Here is a 19,026-nt window from a genome sequence, read left to right on the forward strand (position 1 = left end):
CTCTTCAAGTTTAGTTTTCAGAACAAACCGTAAAGTTGCGTGACAGACAAATCCTTCCTCTCATGTTTGTGGGTCTATGGTTCCTAGAGACCGTGAGTCCACTATCAAACAAACACTTTACCATTCTAATTTCATACAATTCAACGGTAAAAGATGAAGAATATCTGAGTACCGATGGTGACAGTGGTTCCCTTGTTGAGTTAGTGTACTAGACAAAGATCTGCAAAAGTAAAATATTGCTGTAAGGCATGAATGGAGTGTAAAACTTTCATTTCCCAAATGGCCTTGCTCTGTGTTTGTAAGGAGCAAGTCCTGTGTTGTTTCCATTGGAACGAGATCATATTCTCAAGGGATCTTTTTTGTGAAAAGTAGAATGTCATTCCAAAAAGGAGACACAGAGAGTTAAATAATCAAGAGGATGAGCAATACTGCCACTGTAATATGAAAGACTGAATTTTTTTGTTTATATATTTCCACTTGACTTAAAGGTTTATATATTCATAACAAGTCAATGAATTCTCTGTCCTGTGTCCCTGGATGTTATTTTGGAGCTGAGGAGCTCTAATCTGACAGCAGTAACCCCCACATATACACGCCATAAACCCATTTATCACTGCCGGATACATGTGTTCGTGTATTCATTCCGGGGTCAGAGCATGCACACCTACTCATCAGTATCCACACTGTCCTCCGCTCCGGTACAACACTGATAGGAGGATTACAGTGAAGGATCAGTCCTCAGTCAACACCGGGGATAGATATGGTGGTCTGCAAGTGGTGTCCATCTGGTGGGAGATTTTTTTTTTCTTTCATACAATTTTTTTTTTCTTTTCCCAAGGTTTCCTCAACAGCTCAAATACCTCCCCCAAGGTCCTCCTCCACCGCTGGCTTCGCAGGGAACAGGAACAATCCATGATATTACAATTGAAATGATTTCATGGATTAGCCACTAAAGATATTTAGATACAAGATTTTGTTTACAGTGACAATTTATATGCATACAGTAATAAAAGATGCAATAGTCATGCATATTATTCAAAGTCTACAAAACCTTGCCCTGACTGTGTTTTGCTGTGGAATTAAATTGGTGTGATGACCAAAATACACACTTCTCATTATTTAAACATGTTCTGTGTACTGAGTGTTCTACACAAATGGAGCAGTAAACAGCAGAAGGCCAGTACAAGGAGTGAATCTGACAATATCACAAATGTCCACAGCGCAGTATTTGGATGCTAGCATCAACACTGGACACTGCCACTGTTGAGCTTCATCTTGTTTTTCCTCCCAAAACATATTTTGTTCACAGTATCTGTTGTTTTTCTTATCTCCGTCCTGTCAGCCACTCATTCATTGAACAAGAATCCCCCCCCCCCCCCACAAAAGTGAGTGGTTAGATAAACAGTTGATATCAACAGCTTCATAAACTGAGGAACGATGGTGGCCGCTCTCGCAGCATTAGTAGGCCTATCATTATCGGTATAATCTCCTGTTCCTTGAATGCATACAAAACAGTCAGTCCAATGGTAGCCTGTGATTCCCTCCCCTTTTAATCCCTAATCCAAGGTCCGGGGCAGATTAAGAGGAATCCTGGGGATTCCATCTTTCGGGAGGAGATGGTGGGGGTTGATGACAAAATAAAAAAAAAAAAAAAATGGCAATGTGACTGATTGATAGAATTTCGATCAATACAAAGACCTATCGATGTCAGGCACTCACTGCTGTTGGGAGGGTAGGTGGCTGGTGGATGCTGGATTGACCATGGCAGAGCTAAAAATTCCAGATTATGCTTTTCCTCATCTGTCCCTTTTTCAGACTCCCCTCTGCACCCCCCCCCCCCGTCCAAAAACACACACACACACGCAGACACACACACACACACTCTGATGGGCACATCTCTCCTTGTCTTTTCCTCCACGGTAGCGCCAGACAGCTGATGCATACCGGGGCTTGCATTTGCTGCTGCTCATAGTTTCTCTTTTTCTCTCTCCTGGGTGCCCCCTCCTCTTCCTCCTCCCCCCCTCCTCCTCTCTCTCTCTCTCTCTCTCTCTCTCTCTCTCTCTCTCTCTCTCACACACACACACAGACGCGGCATACTTCTTCTTCACCAGCCTCCGTGCGGGCTGGGGTTTACGCGTGTACCCGCATACAGAGTGCGGAGTGCGGACCACGGAGTGTCGTTACGCGCATCATCGGTTAATTTTTTCTCTCTACCGGATCGCCAAGCCTCCATCCCCCTGTCTTGGCGCAGAGAAGAAGAGTGACTTGTAGCTCTCCTTTATTGTATGTGTCAGAGCCCTCTCCTTTCCCGGCCTTTTCTCTCTTCAGGAAACAGACAATTACGGAATATGGTACCGCTCCATTGTAATGCCATGTGACACGGCTTTTCATCATTTGGTTCTTCTTTCCCTCCCAACAAAAGTCGCTTGGTTCGGGTGCTCTGGTGCTGCTGACATCTAAACAGGAGCCAAGTGAAGGAAAAATAATAATAATTTTAAAAAAAAGCCCATGGGAAAATGGAAGTTTTGGCCGTTGGCATCACTGGCATGGTCCGCTGAGGCTTGTGCTCCTGGTGGTTTGGTGATTGGTGCAGGGGGGGAAACTGCGTCGGCAGGTCTCAAAGGCTGGTAATCAAGGGTCATTATAACAGGACCTGCATTTCAAGATAACCAGGTTTCCCCTCGTTATCGAATGGTTCGAAATTTATTCCTTGAGTGGCCGCATCCCTCAGCTCCTCTGTCCGTCTGAACGCGTCGGCGTTTGGATGCGGTTTGTTACCTCTGCAGCTCAGCGCCTCTCTGCTCGCCCTTAATGTTGGGAGGAATTTCAACAGGGCATCACTCCGAGACTCCCCGGGAATCTACTTATTTACAGACAAGCATCACACCTAGCCGCCAAGATAAGAGAATACCGAGGCAGATATTATCGGGAATTTCCTTGACCGCCCTACAAATGGACTAAAAAGCCCAGCTCCGCTTCTCGGGATTTCAACTCCGCTCGCTGTCACTCAGAGAGCTGTGATTTTCTCTGCTTTCAGGGGGAGATATCGCTGGACAACATGAAAGTTATTTCGGCTATGTTGCTCATTGCCGTTTTCTGGAGCCAGGGGTGGAACTCGGCGCTCTCGGATTCAATCATCCACATTGGTGAGTTACTGCGTTTTTTTTCTCCCCCCCTCCCATTCCCCGGCCACAATGAGTCTCTGTGTGCGTCCCTCACGAAGCAGATTGGAGGGTTCAGCTCTGATATGCACTGCGCTGCTTAAATCACAGCATCATGTCTCTAAAGCCCCGCTTCAGTCCAGAGATCATGGACGCATTTAAGAGATTCCAGAGATGAATAGTTGGCTAATCTAATTTGAAAAAGTGGATTTTATGTTATGCACCATTGTGACTATGGTTGGAAATGAAGTTTGCACTTGAGTTTGGGAGATTGTTGAGTATCAAATCCATAAATGCCAACACTACTTCACAGGAGCAAAATATTTCTCAATTCCACTGGTCATCTGTAGTCTCATGAATTGACCAACAGAGTAAACTAGTTGGACTGGGTGCCTTCTATCCTCCTGATTTCATCTGTAATGGCTGTGTGCACACAGCATGCGCTGGAAAACAGGTGGTTTGGAGTGGCATGATGTTGCACTGCACGGCTGTAGGATTATCTTTGGTGGCCTCAAATATAGCCACATTTTCCTCAAATACAATGGCATTACCACCTTCCATCCTAACACTGCAGTGCCAGGAGAGAGAGAGAGAGGGAGAGAGAGAGAGAGAGAGAGAGAGAGAGAGAAAAATGTCCTAAGTGTTTTCTGCCTTCCACCACCATCGGCAAAGTGTGGCACTGTTGTGTAGACTGTGATTTCGACATCAGGGAGCATATTCTTGCAGGTGATGTGTAGCAGCGCCTCCGGCTTTAGATTAAGGAGGGGGAGGGCGATGGGGGGGTGCTCTTACAGGATGAGATGAGGACGCAAGGTGGTGGTGGGCACATATAATCGTTGCACAACTCGGTGGCCTCGAATGGGCAATAGACCAGAGAGAGAGAGAGAGATGTGTGGGTGCGTGCCTGACGACCAATCTCACACTCCAACAGAGAGATAAGCACCTGTCCATGTTGAACAGTGTGTTTGAACGCATCACACATGTGGCCAAGATCACATCCACTGTTCATGCTCAAACACTCATGGAATAGGTTATAAACCTTCAATGTGAAGTTTGAATTATTTTATCAGTGGGGAGGAGGGAACCTACCAGAAGCTACCTGGATGGAGTTTGCCAAGATCTGGATCAGACAGAGTTCTTCTCAAGGCTGTAGACCAAGGTGATGCATCATAGCAGGCTTACAGCGTAAGCTCTGCCAAAATCAACGGGATTTACACAGGTAAAGCTGACAGTGAACATGCATTGAACTGTCTCCCAAATTGGGATCGGTCTAGGTTTGTGTACCAGGTAGGTTCCAGGAATGTGCCGTGGAGTGGATATGGATCTGACTGGGAGGGAGAAGGGTATAATGGCTGGGCTGACAGATCACCCTGTGAGTGGATGGTTTGATCCCAGCAGCAGCCACATGTTCTGCAAGTGCCTCCCAGCAAGACACTGAAACCTTTCCTCGTACTGACTGCAAGTTGTTTTAGATAAGAATGTCACTGAAACCCCTTGGTTATGAGACATTTTTAGACTCAACATGACAAAGATGGCAAAGACAAAGGTCCAGCTATGTAGGCTAACTACGCTCAGGTTCTCGCAGCTGCTGAAACTAGGTCAAGGTTCTCTGTACTGACTGGTCTATACTCTTAATATGCAGGACTGATAATCTATTTTCTAGACAGTGTCTCACTGACTCACTGTGTTCTCATTATAGATCCTTAGCTTGGCCAAAACAATTTAGTATAACTTGAGGTTGTTATGCAAAAGCATGGCTGAGCTTGGATTTTGGAATTTCAGGCTCCTTGAGGCGTCTGTCTCTCTTTAGTCACACAAGGTTTTTTTCTTTTTTTAAATGATGAATATAAAGTGATTGATGTACCATCTATAAAAAGTGAACGTATGCTGTATGTTTATGCTGTATGTTTAGGAGAGTAGTGACAATCCAGCTTTTCTACTTGACTGCGTCATGGAAACCAGTTGTCTGAAGTTTATTGGCTGGTCGAATGTTACAACTCTTATTGTGTATGATGAGGTTCCTGTTTTCACAGTATGACTAAGTGGAAGTGCATCCAGTGTGATGTCAGTCATTGTGTCAGCCCCGAAACAAGACTTCTGTCTTTCTATTCTGTCTCATTCTCTCATTCACCAATTCCTCTACCCTTACTTCTCTTGCTGACCACATACAGTAAGCTACTATTTGGATATGTGAAGCAGCGTTATGATCTGCCTTCACTATTTTCTGACAAAAGGTGGTCCTGTCTCAAGGAATTAGATACTACATTGACAATTTAGTGGTGTGAGAATCCAACCTGATGCACATGAGGTTTTTCCCCCGTTTCCGTCTTTTCCTACTCAGAGGCTTGCTGACCTGTGTGTGTGTGTGTGTGTGTGTGTCTGCCTGCGTTTGTGTGTGTATCCTATTGACTTAGGACTGCATGAGAAAGGGAAAAAAAGTACTATACCCAGCAGGCGCATCACATTGACATGTCAAAAGTAATCCCTCTTTAATCTCTTTGTTGCTGCTAAAGATGGAACGAGCAAAAGAGAGGGTGAGGGATAGACGGGCAGAAGAGAGATGTATATCAAAGAGGATGGAAGACAGAAAGTAAAATTCAGAGAGGGAGAGAAAGAGAGCAATGGGAACTAAAAGGAGAGACTTTCTGCTCATCTCTACTGCAAATCTGTGGCACCCTATCAAGGACGTGCCATTATTTCTGTGATATTAACAGCAGTGAGGAGCAGACATTTTCTTCCTGCAGTGTCTATGCATTAAATGTGATTAGAGCAGCTGGGGAGCTGGCACCATTGCTCACCCCTGTCTCTCCCTCGTTCTCTGTCATGATCAGCATGCAGGGGGAAGGGGGGAGTCCGTTTGCCTCTTGTCCCTCTCTGCGTCGTGTGCTGCATGGCAATGGCCCTGTGCTTTATGAGGGCTGTTTGTATTGACCTACAGACAGAGAGTAGCAGTGGCGCGTGGTTGTGTGTGTTCTTGATTAGTTACATGCAAAAAGCCACTGTGATTTATGCAGCCAGATAAAATTCACACTCTGGTTTTTAGCTATGCAATGTGTCAGCCCACTGGCTCACTATGCAACAGAGCTGAAGGAGGGAAGCCAATGAGCCTTTTTACCCTAGTGTAGTCTGAAGTCTCTCTTTCTGTCTCACACTCACACACACACACACACACACACACACACACACACACACACACACACACACACACACACATATCTCGGTAACATAGATAGTTTATTGGATCAGTGTAGGCTGCAGTTTATGCCTTTGAAAGCTTGGTCTGAGATGAATATCATTCACTTCAAATGCTAAAGGCACAGAATATTCAAATGACCATGGAATGGCTGCATGGGACATGACTTTGGTGATAAAGACATTATTTTACTCATGCCTCAATGGGCATGCCTGTATGTCTTGCCTGTTTGCTCTTGAGTAGATCAAAGCAACATAGTAATTGAATAGATTAACACTTTGATGTGTAGAAAAGATGAAAGAACAAAAATAAAGATGGACATAAGTCTGAGCTACGAGAATAATGTTCAGAGGTATTTTTCAAGCTTTATCCTGTAGGTTGCAACACCTGAACAGGTCAGTTAATGATGCAGAGGGCTTCATGTACGATGCAGCACACTGAGAAATTTGTACGAGACACACCATGAATTAATGCATCGGTAAACACTTTCGATGTGAATAAATCATTGCTGCTGTTTTTTTTGTTTGTTTTTGTTTTACCATTTGGCAGTTTTTACCAAATTAAGTTGGTCCAATAATTTTGTTGAATAATTTGTAGATCAGATCCATCATTTAATTCTAAAAAAAAAACAGCAGTCTAACTCTTGATAGTAAAAGAGACTGGATATTCAGAAAAAAGGAGAGTGGACAGTACAGAGTACATTTTATGTAATTATTCATCATTTTTGTGTAAGTCATTATGTAGCTTGTCAATATTTGACAGGCAAAAGACTTGGAGGTTTTCCACCGCAGGCATATATGCAGGATAATTTGTAGGAGCTCTCACTTAGTAGTGGGTGTTTCAGCTATAGAACTGCCCCTATAGGGCCACTTTCTGGGGAGAAATGCATGTAGTTGTTTTTTCCAATTCCCCGTCGAGGAAAACCCTGTGTTGCACCAGTGAGACAAGTCGTTCACTGAGATTCAGTTTCTAGTGCTGTTGTTGCGCCTGCAGAATTTGAGCTTAAACTGTTGGTCCTTTCGAAGTTGCAGAAAAGTAATGGTCCCTCGGAATGTCCATAACCACCATTTATGTAAGCCATATCCTCTCTCTCCCGTGATTTGTCTGCAAAATTGGTACATTAACCTGTTTGGAGGCATTTTTCAAAGACACAAACATTTCCCCTTCATCCATATTGAATAGCCCCTTCAGTCTGTGTATTGTGTCCTGTGGGGGACTCTAAAAGTTCAGTTCAGATAAGGTGACAGGGATGGGAGTGAGGGTTCGCAAAGAGATTATTGGATGGCTGCTTTGTCTGGACATGTGAGTGGGGCTTTCAGTCCCTAAACGGTGTGGAGAAAGCAGCGGATTTCTGTCGTTTAGATGGAAAGAGTTGAAAGACAGAATTTGGGGTTTCCATTATTTGTGGGGTGAGGAAACCAGGGGGGAGAGAAAGACGGAGAGGGTGATTTGTCCTGGCATGGCCTAATTTTTCTTTCACTTTGGTACTATTTTGGTCTTTTCCATGGAGGGGGATTACTAAACATTTCAGTGTGTATGAATGGCTGTTCCTGCTTGGTTTTGTCTACAAGTTTCACAGCTGTCAACACTGCTTCCTCTTTCAACTTCCTTTTGTGTGTTTGAACGAACATGTATTTTGCAGTCCTGCAGCAAATGCAAGGGGTAACGGCTAGGCAGTGTGTATTAAATGCTTCATATCTTTTGAGTTATGTATCTATGAGTGCTGACAGATGTGCTGGTCCATGCGATCTTTGGCTGGAAAGATTTAGCACCTCATATTTCTGAATGCTTGTACACCGGTGTTTTTGTGTTTGTGTGTGCGTGCGTGTGTGTGTGTGTGACACAGAGGTGAAAACTGTGCGTCTAGTTTGTGTATGTTGTTTGTGCAATACTTGGGATTGTTGTGCATCCTCTTGTGAAGGAAAGAGACAGACAGCAGCCCTGACGTCTGTGGCCTGGTTAAGTGTTCTGCCTCAGTGACCAGGTATAGAGAGGAAGAGAGAATAATATGTGTGTGTGTTTCTGAGGATGAGATGAACTGACAGGTAGCTGCAAGAAGTGTGATTGCTTGTCTGAGGTTGACTGCAGTTGCAGGCAATGGGGAGACTGCAAAGCTCTGCTGAAGGTGCTTCATCTCAACGCGACAGTCAGTGATGCAGGTAGAACAGACCAGATGGCCTGGGAAGGACATGTACAACTCAGACTCTTGTTCCTGGATGATTGTATTGTGTGTTTGTGTTTATCCAGTCAACAAACACACACACACATAGACACACACACCTACACTATTATCATCTGAGGACAAGAACCTCAGTTTTTAAACAGAACAAGTGCTAGCTTGCTTTTTACAGACATTGAATTAAACCGCTTCTGTGAGCAGGCATGAACACACACACACACACACACACACACACACACACACACACACACACACACACACACACACACACACACACACACGCCTGCATACACACTACCAACATAAGAACAATATAAGAATATAGGCTTTTGCTTTGTATTTAAATTGTCTTTTTAATTTACAATGAATTTGACATTTTCGTTCAAAAAGGGCGGCACAATGGTGTGGTAGTGAGCACTGTTGCCTCAGCTAGAAGGTTCTGGGTTCAGGTCCACCAGATGGCCTTGGGCTTTTGCAAGTTCTCCCTGTATCTGCATGGGTTCTTTCAGGGTTCTCCAGCTCCCTCCCACATGCCAAAAACATGCTCGTAAGATTAATTTGGGACTCTGGTTTAACTGTAGTTGTGAATCTTCGTGCAAGTGGTTGTCTGTATCTATGTGGCCCTTAACCAGGATTGTTGAGCTGTCCTGGTTATTCCCTGCCTCTCACCCGATGACATCTGGGATGGGCTCCAGCCCCCCGCAACACTGAAACAGGATAAGCAGTAGATGGTGGATGGAGGGAGCGATTTTCATTCCAAACCATTTCTAGACAAGCAAGGAAACAAGCAATCAAAAACTGAACACTGTTTAAACCAGTGCAGCACCATGGATCAGTGGGATAACCTATGCATAAAACCAAATGTGGGTCCTCAGTGTGGGTCCCACACACACACACACACACTCACACACACTCACACACTGGTCTTATTGCAGTAGGTCATGTGGATGACTTGGGTGAGTTCTGTGCCTTTCAGTAGATGTGAACAAGTTCAGTCAGCACTGTTTAGCAGCTACTCATAATTGATCCCTGTGATCGTTGAAAGGGCACACGTGCATGATGAGCTGTAGTTAAAATGATTTTAAGATCATAGGGGAACCATTTCCCACCACACATGGGGCCTTAGCCATTCTCTCTGACTCATACTGAGGAATTAATCATTCTTTGGCAATTATTATTCAGAGACGAGCAAAATACAAATATGTTAAACAAACAGGGAAACTCAGAGTTATATCATTTGTATGCAGTGAGCCTTTTCAGAGAAGAATGCTGGGTGTGCAGTAGGTCTATGTAATCATGCTAATGACGAGAGGAACTTCAAAGGAAAGTAGAATTTTCTTGTCAACAACTAAGAACTAGCATGACAGTCAAGCTGGTTAGATGGCAGCTGCCTGCTTACTATACGCTGCCATCCAGATGCTGCACTGCTTTCTCAAAAGCTTTCCAAAGTTCCATCAAAAAAACTGGATAACAACATTGTCAGTTGTCATGATATCGCATTTAAAAATGAAAACAGTGATAGATCACATCCCATGACCGTTGCTTGCTTTGCAGTGGCCATGCTAAAGTTCTTTCAAAGATGGTCAAGATGTCTGGGAGTTATAAACATGCTGTAACACATTTGACAAGTAACATACACCATTTTTCCCCAAAGAACACTGTCGTATAACTGGTATCACTAGTGAAAGTCCTACATAACCATCTGTGGTGCAACCATTCCTTGGTGCACACAGTGTGCAACGCACAGCAGTAGCGAGTGCATCAACCATCTATATTTCTCTCCCAGACTGTGCCATGGATCATTCCTTGCAGTCAATGTGTAGGGGGCCCAGCTGGAGTGACGCTCCTGGGGCTACCAACTGTCACTGGTACTGGTGGCCAGGCTGGCAGTGACCTTCCTGAGGCTACTAACTGTAGCTGTCTAATGTATCAGTGGCGCGGCCACTGAAATATTCCTGAGGTTGCCGGCATTTGATGGTGTGGCAGCTGTGGCATTCCAGAGGCTGCCAGCTGTTCCCGATTTGTCTTGTTCCAGCAGCACTTTCACTCTCCAACCACAGATAGAACAAGCAAGACAACAAACTGCTGAATCCTTCAGTGGTGACCATTTGACTCCAATATCTCTGTTAGACCCTTCCAATGCACAACCAATTACTCTGTTTAAACATAATCCCGGTATGAAAAGGCAAAGGGCAAAGTTTTTAAAATTCTGAATCCAGCTGAAATAATGCGGAATCTGAGATTTAAACCAAGCAGGATATTTGGCGACATCTTAACATCCAGTGTATGACTCCTAAACATGGAAAAAATTGTGACATTTATGCTGCAATTCTATCATTATTTTTTAGTTTATATTTTTACCTCAATTTGAGTGAACTACTCCTTCAAAACAAACAACTGGACTAGACTTATTATCAAGAATGTACCTGACATAATCACTGAGACCCTGAGTGGCCTGTGATCCCATGGTACAAGTAAGTTTATTTTATTTTAAAACAACATCCTAGTATGATTCAGTCTCCAAGAATCAAAAGTAAAACCTTCAGACAGCTCGAGAAGAGCTTCACTGGCGTAAAGTCCTCTTAAGCTGAGACATGGAGTAGCTGTGATTCTTTACTTGCACCAATTAATGAAATGATGGATTCCTTCACTAGAGGTGGGAGCAAAAGTAAAACAAAGGGGATTCTCCTCTGTCACTAAATGCAGGATGTTGAAATGGATGTCTGGAGTCTAACTATTGAATACACTCATTGTCTGGTCTGACTACAGGCCAGCAAATAGTAAGTAAGCAGACACCAAGTTTCATATGACAAGCCATGATTAAATTTTACATGGATATTTTGGAATACAGAAATGTGGAATCAAATTGGAAAGAGATGACCAAATGAATCTGTTGTCAAAACAAACCATGAAAAGTTAACGACTGAAAATTAGTCATGTCTGTGATTCAATCATCCTGTCCCCACTTTTTGTCTTAGACCTTGGTATCAAAACCTGTTCAGTTTGGGGACTTATCTAAATTGACACCATTTAATGTTCTGAAGCTATGCTGTGAAGAAAAAAAGAATGATTTTATCAAAAATAAGTAGTATTTTTGTTTTGACAGGACCAGATTTACAATTTCTTCACCTTTAATGTACTGGAGGAGTCCAACAAGGCTTTGCTTTTGGACCAGTTTTATTCACGCTATTTACTTTTATTTACAGCCTACCTAATACAATTCAAAATGTTAGTATTTTCAAGGTATGCAGATGATGCAGTAAATTTTAAGCATGTTAAAAGCTACACAGGAAATCTGAAGTAGATGGAATGTTTACCACACAAATGGTAATCTCATTTTTGCATCTTCAGTTACACATTTTTCAGGACTTCTTATTCAATTATGTCTCTATTTGAATTCCAAATAAATGAAAAAGAAAGCAGGAAAGGGGGGGGGGGTATTTTGGAGTTAAATTTGATTCAACATTTAGATTTTAAGACTCTGAAGTTCTCTTCTCTTGTCTGTTGGCAAACTTTTTTTTCTCTACTTTTTTTATTTGTATATATCTAATGCTATCCATTACTTTTATTGTCATTATTTTTTCATCCTTGTTACCTGCCAAAAGACTACAGATGTAAATCAGCATTCTTGCTCACTACAGCATGTTTACATTCTGTGTTGTGTACTGACGCTTTTTCATGTGTTTTACCCCATCAAATCCTCAAAAAAACCCATGCCAAACATGTAATCTGTATATTATATATGTCTTCTCATGCTATGTACAAGCTGCTATGGCATGAACCACATGAACATGTTCTTAATGTAGGTGTAAGTGTCTTTTCCTGGTGCTCATACATTCTTAATTTCCTACATTCTTGCAGTAGAATGAATATTTACTGCTGCCTCCTCCTTTCCTCTTTTCCTTTCGTTTTTAGTCTTTGAGGTCTCTGCTGACATAAATGCTGGTCTAGTCATTCCACAAACTGCGCTGTGTCTCAGTGGGGCAGAAGGTGCCCTGAATGTGCATAAAATGTGTTTCATGTATACACTGTATTTGTGTGAGCATCTCAGTCATGCGTGTGTGAGAGCTTGCATTCCGCTGTGTGAATACTGCCTGTACTTGCATGCTTCTCAAAATGCTCGTTGGAGAGCATGTCTTCAGGCTGCTTTCTATGGCACATGCCTGGCTGTGTGTGTGTGCGTGTGTGTTTGTCTCCATGCATGCATGCATGTGTGTGTGTGTGCAAGTGTAATTGTGTAATTTCCTGGCAGTGTCTTTTCCTCCTCTGAATTATTTCCTCTACAGCCAGTGATAGTCAGGCTGCATGAATATAAAACACAGGAAAAATGGCATTGGCACATTTGCTCAAGTGAACTCACTTTAGTGTCATGCACACACACACACACACACACACACACACACACACACACACACACACACACCTTCCAAACCCAAGCAGTATTCCCTTTAGTCTTTCCTTTCGTTCATTTGTAAATGATTCATTGAACAGTAAAGCTTGGAGATTGTTGGCAGTGAACGTTGTTGTATTTCAGCCTTTCAAAAACAAGTGCACTGTTATCTTGTGATGCCTCAGCTTTCTTTGCTCAAAGAGCCCCCCCCCCCCCACCACAAAAAGGAAAGATAACTCATTCCTCCACTATCGTCTTTCATCTTAATCCCTTGAAACAAATAAACATAAGCTGAGTACTTCATGGGTAAATGTAAAGCCCAATTTATTTTAGGTGAGCAAAATGTAGTGAATATTTCAATGATGAGCTGCCTCTGAATAACATGCCAAAAGCTTCTTGGCTTCATGTAGAAAACATCAAACTACAATAAAAAAAATTCCAATCCAGGTTTCTGAAAATTTCTTAATTTTGTTTGACCACAGTATTTTTTTTTTTTTTTCCTGAGAAGCAACTTCTCAATGAAGATCCTCAAACAAAGTATTTTAAAAGTATTTTTCTTGTTACCATTTGGCACTTTGACACATACACAATTATACGGGAAAATAATGTTGTTGAGTATGAAAAATCGAACCTCTGTATTAGATGAAACTTGATTTTGCATGAGGTATCTGTGAGCTAGCTTAAGTTGTTGTTTAACTGTGGCTGGAAATGTCATTTAGCACGATGTGACTTTGTTGTGACAGCAGAAGACAACTTGATGGTGCTTTTGCTTGATGTCTCAAACATCTTGTGAAAGCAATACTCTAATGATACAGTAATATGATGTTATATAGTACTAGTCTGTACCTGCAAGTGTAGCCAAGTCTTTGTTGATGTGAAAATGTTTGAAGCAGAATTCTTCATGACCTGTGCAAACACCCTTGTCACTTCAGATATACCTATATGATGAAGACGGTTATCAATCCAGCTGTAAATCAACTTAACGATTATCAAAGCTGCCGTTCCTGTCATCGTGCATGTGCAGTGTGCTGCAATGCAAATGATAGATAAGTAATGTGACAGAACAAGCAAGATTTAATTCTGATGTTAAGGATTTAAGTCCCACTTTCATGTTATTTTCTGCTCAAACAGCCATCTGCATACGTGCTGCAGGTTTATTGCACCCATGCAGAACAATCATTGGCAAGGGTGTGAAGTTACTGTTACCAAATACTCAAAACCATATTTGCTGCAAACTTTATTTGTCATTGTGGTGTAACGTTTGAATCTCTAGCTCTTCAGCCTTTGCCACCTCATCTCCAAGAACCGCCAACAAGTAAAAGAAACACTGATGGATTGGGTGGATTACTTGGTGTGTTGTGTGTAGTTTTGAGGCTGACATTTCTCCTCATTACAGTCCCATTTTTCTTTGTTCTGGTTTGTTGTCGGTCAACTCTGCTTCTTCAAATCTTCACCTTGGCACTCTGACACTGTTCTCTTCCACGAGCTCAAATCCAGTTCTCCTTTTACTTTTGGATCTTATAACACTCCTTTTGTTCTTATTTACGGCCCTCCCCTGTCGTCTGTGCCTGTCTCATCTTTTACCTCTCCTATCCCTCCCCTCCTATTTTCCTTCCTACCCATCACCCCCCCCCCCCCCCATGCGCCTTGATGTTTAACATGCTTTTGGAAACAGGCATCGGAACTGAGGTGTTAAACGCTTGGCTAATCACTGTCATGGGATTGTAATGTGCTGTTTGTTTGTCTGACACACTTGGCAACATGTCACAAAGCTGCTCGCGTGAACCCATCTGGGTTTCAGCTTTCAATCCAGTCATCGAAGGTTCCTTTCAGGCCTGAAAGAGAATTAACAAATTGGATGTGAGAGCTCAGTAAGAGCAGACTATAATATCTCTCCTTGCATATCAATTTAGATGCATTTTTCTCATCATAATTTGTAAGAAAACTTCTGTCGAGTAAATAGATTGCATAGTCCTACATTTTTAGAGCACTTGCTTGAGGTAATACTTCACCAAGTAAGTATAGTTTGCCCGTCAAGCACTCAGAAATCGGAAGGGTTATCATTAGATTGTTTTTCGATCAAAGCGTTTGCGGATTACTGAGTTTCCAGCTATGTAAAGATGTGGATTATGCTGGATGATGAATTTAAAAATGTGCTGAGAAGCATTTGTGGACATTTTAGCTGTCGTGTGTTGTTGGCGACCATGGGGTGCGATTGATGCTAAATCTACATTTTGGGGAATTCTGAAGTCCCAAAGAAGTGACGCGGTCGTGAAAAAATAAATGCCCTTGTGAGCTCAAGGCTGTCTTTTCTGATGCAAAATACACTTTTTGGAGGAAGTATCGCTTTAACCCTGATCAGGCTTTTCTTTAAGAGGTGATCTAATGAGGTCTGACGGAATGAAATGGCTTCATTTCCAGTGTATTGTGAGTGTCTTTGACTAAACTAATGTGGAAATTGCATATTAAAATCCTCCAAAGCTTTTTAAGGAAGCTTTTATGACATATTTCTATTGACTTTACTGAGTTTATTGTTATCTTTTTAAGCTGTCTCACTGCCCTCTGCAGTTGACTGAAAAGTGTGTCATGCCAACCCATCTCTGCATGTGTCCTTGTCTACACAGCTGATTAAAAACAACGCCCTAGTAGCGGTCAAGAATAAAATCACAAAGTGTATTCTTTGTCAAGTTTTTCACACTTTTCTCCCCTGCCCCTAGGCAGTATGTGTACGTTAGGTGAGAGGAATATGTGTTGCTTTAAATTTTTGCCACAGTCAAACTACCTCTATGCTTATCCATGCAGATCAGCGTGCCGTTATGATTGCAGCAACACAGAACCCCAGGCGAAAAAGCTACATTGTGAATATGATTCATGCAGACACCGCATGCCGTGCTAACAACATTAGGTGATAAAAAAATATGTTAGACAGACAGTGACGGTCTCCAGTTGGAGTCCAACAGCACAATGTGCTAAGGATGTGATGGCAGTCACTACTCGTGGGATCTCACTTGGATCTTCGTGTTGTTATTGTTGTTTTTGCAATGTCCCATGTCGTATCTATAAGTTTCCTGACTAAACTTTAAGCGCATAATAACTAGTGTCCAGTGTTTTCCCTATAGCTCAAGGTATTCTGGAAGGATTTATAGAGCTTGTGTAAAGCTCCTGATAAATCTACAAGTGTTTGTCTCTCTGCTGCCCTCAATCTGATATAATCAGCAGCTTAACAAAGGCCTACAAATGTGTGTCCTCGAGCAGGTCGATTAAAAACTTCATTGTTATTTACAGCAATGAATGCCACTGGGACTGGTTGGAAGGAGGCAAGGCATATTGATTATGGCTTCATTTTTATGCTGATTACACAGTTACAGCATCAAGTCTAAAGGAATTAGTTTCTGCAGGTGTAGCTCAGAAGACATGTTGTTGGGCTGGTGTGTGTGTGTGTGTGTGTGTGTGTGTGTGTGTGTGTGTGTGTGTTTGGCACCTTTATGACAGTGTTTACACACAACGCTGTATGGATCCCGGCTGTGATTTTATGTTGCATTCTAGTGGATGGAAGTCTTCTAACCTTTGGTTCAATTTGCCAATTAAACTGCTTTAACTCGCTGTCCCAGTTCAATTTTCTCCCGCCCATTTTCATTTGACTCTGCTGTCACTGAGTTACACACTCAGCATAGACAACGTATGGAGCTTCTGTTTTCTTGACTTACTTTCCCACGGTTATATTTTATCCTCATACTGTATGACCCTCCTCAACATTCCTCATTCATCACACGTGTGACACCGAAAGATGATTATATACTGTATAAACAGTATATATTTTTTTAGTTTAACATAATTCAATCCCCACCAAGGATGTCATGTGGTCACCAATGTTAGTTTTTCTGTTAGCAGTATATCTGGAACTGTTGTAGATGGATTTGGATGAACTCTAGTGGAAAGATAGGTAATATAATGAGGAACGAGAATAACTGTTGTCCTGCATCCTGGAGACTGTTCTGTTCTTATACTCCTGGAGCCGGTGTGGATCCTGTTCTGGATTGGTGGTCTGGAAGACCTTTTGGAGGTCTCCTTGGCTGAGGTCTGGGTTTTCTCAGTGATATCTACATTTCTAGAGAAAAGTGTCAGTTCTTCGGGTTAAATTAAGTCGCATAACTGCAAGGTTTCCAGGTTGTCCTTTCGTCACTCACATTATTTGTTACACCCATCTTTTCATGCTTTGAAGAACTAGTGAGAACTCGAGATAAATCCCTAATTATTTTCAGATTGTTCTAGCAGCTGTCAGTCATTTCTGGAGCTGTTGAACAGAATATTTTCTGAGAGGTCCTCCAAATATTTTGTCAACATTAAAGCCATGTCAACATGTTACCACCCTGAATTAAATAAACCTTTTTTGTTTCAGTTCATGCCAACTCTGTTTCTGTTGACAAGGCTGCACAGGGTGAATTATGGGAAGAGTTCTTCTATCGCTCTGTAATAGAGCAGAGTTCATGTCTCTGAGCTAAAATGTTTATGCGTACAGATCAATCACTTCATCTTTGTCGCCATGGTGCCGGTGTGCAGCTTGACTCTGTCTTTCTGTTTAATGTAGCATCCAGACGCAGAAAGGAATGAGTCGACAAACAATAAAGGACTGCAAATGGCAATGGGGGAAAAAAAGAGAGGATCTTTTGGAATATTGTATTGCATTCAATAAAAGATCATCTTGTTGCTTCAGTTTCATTTTTTACCCCTCACAATTTTCCTCAATCTATATTTAACTAATGCAGATCCCTTAAATAATTCACATAAGCCTATTTTCTCAACATGTCCTCCTCTTTTCCATGATCCTTCTTCATGCAGAGGAATAGTTTCAATAAAATGAGAAGTTATATGACACTCCTGTGTGCAGTGTCGCTCCGCTGCCTTTGTGTTTGTAGCTTTAGGGAATACCTCCTAATTTAAGTTAATGCGTTGTCTTGTTTTAAAAAGAAATGGGCTCCTTAATTCTTTTGCGTCACATGCAGAGTAAAACCACCGCTAATTTAGTTTTAGTAGTTTTATTTAGTGTACCATAATGTATGTCATAAGCCAGTGTATTCCCCTCACTCGTTAAAACACAATGTTGTGAAAAGGAACGAGTCCTGACTTTACCTTTGTTTATAATCATTATTCATTTGACTGACAATATATTGCAATATTAAATAAAAGGAATTAGAGCAGGGTACCCGCTCTAATCCTTATGCAAATGTCTTATTCAATTACACTGTGGTCCTGAGCATAAGTCTTGTAGCTGAATCTTAAAAAGTTAAGCTGCAAATCCTCTTTAGTCTGAAGGTCCCAGCCTTAATCATCAGGATATTGTTGTTTTTGGTCCTATTAATTCCACTGATTTCCGGTAACCTGTGTGTGCTGTGTGTGTGTGTGTTTGTGTTAGTGTTAGTGGCAGAGAGGATGAGTGGGGTGTTTTTGTATTTATTTATTTTTTTTGGTAAGGAAAGGTGACTCTGATACCTGTTCCGTCCTAAAATTGTTATTATCCCACATGTGCAAATACATTCACTTCCATTGCAACAGGTACTGCAGGACAGTGGTTCAGTGACATGTACGTGTAGAAGTTATAAGGCAGCAAAAGACCACAGTCAACATGCAACACTAAAATATTCATGACTTTGAACATCAAGATCCTGCATGATATTAACGCACGTTCAAACATCCTTCAACAAACTTCCATTCATATGTCTCTGTGGTGATGGTCAGTCCTCTGGGTTATTCAGGGTGTTGAATCTTTACTGGTATGTGAAGTTGTTTTGCCTTGATTCATCTAAAGGGCTTTGTGTTTTCTGTAGGCATCATCATCATCATCACCACCATATGGTCTGTTGCATTGAATAGTAGAAAATAAATGGGTGTGAAATGAATTAATACATCACTGGAAATGTATTGAATGCAAGGACAAATGATACATATGAGTAACAGGAGTGTGTGTGTGGTGGTGGTGGTGGCGTGGGTTAAAGTTGTTGGCAGGCTGGCTGCTGTTTACAATTGCATCCGTGGCTGCATAATGTGTGTAATTGTGTGGGTGTTTGTCGATCTGCGGTTAGCGGGGAGGCCTCAGCCCATCGGA

General features: G+C 42.0%; 1 protein-coding gene across 3 annotated transcripts in view; it reads left to right on the forward strand.

The window, feature by feature from the left end:
- grid2 (glutamate receptor, ionotropic, delta 2) overlaps positions 1-19,026 on the forward strand; it is a 506,248-nt gene that overhangs the window by 35,513 nt on the left and 451,709 nt on the right. For all 3 annotated transcript variants that reach the window (XR_015116476.1, XM_086206352.1, XM_086206353.1), the window contains one exon: positions 3,038-3,146. Coding sequence is in view for 2 of the 3 variants with exons in the window: in XM_086206352.1 (XP_086062478.1) it covers positions 3,059-3,146 (88 nt within the window). In the remaining variant the exon portion in view is untranslated. The remainder of the gene's footprint in view (positions 1-3,037; positions 3,147-19,026) is intronic.

This window comes from Aulostomus chinensis, chromosome 6 (genome assembly GCF_037954235.1).
Source record: "Aulostomus chinensis isolate RoL2024-O1b breed Wild chromosome 6, RoL_Achi_v1.0, whole genome shotgun sequence".
Lineage (NCBI taxonomy): Eukaryota > Metazoa > Chordata > Actinopteri > Syngnathiformes > Aulostomidae > Aulostomus > Aulostomus chinensis.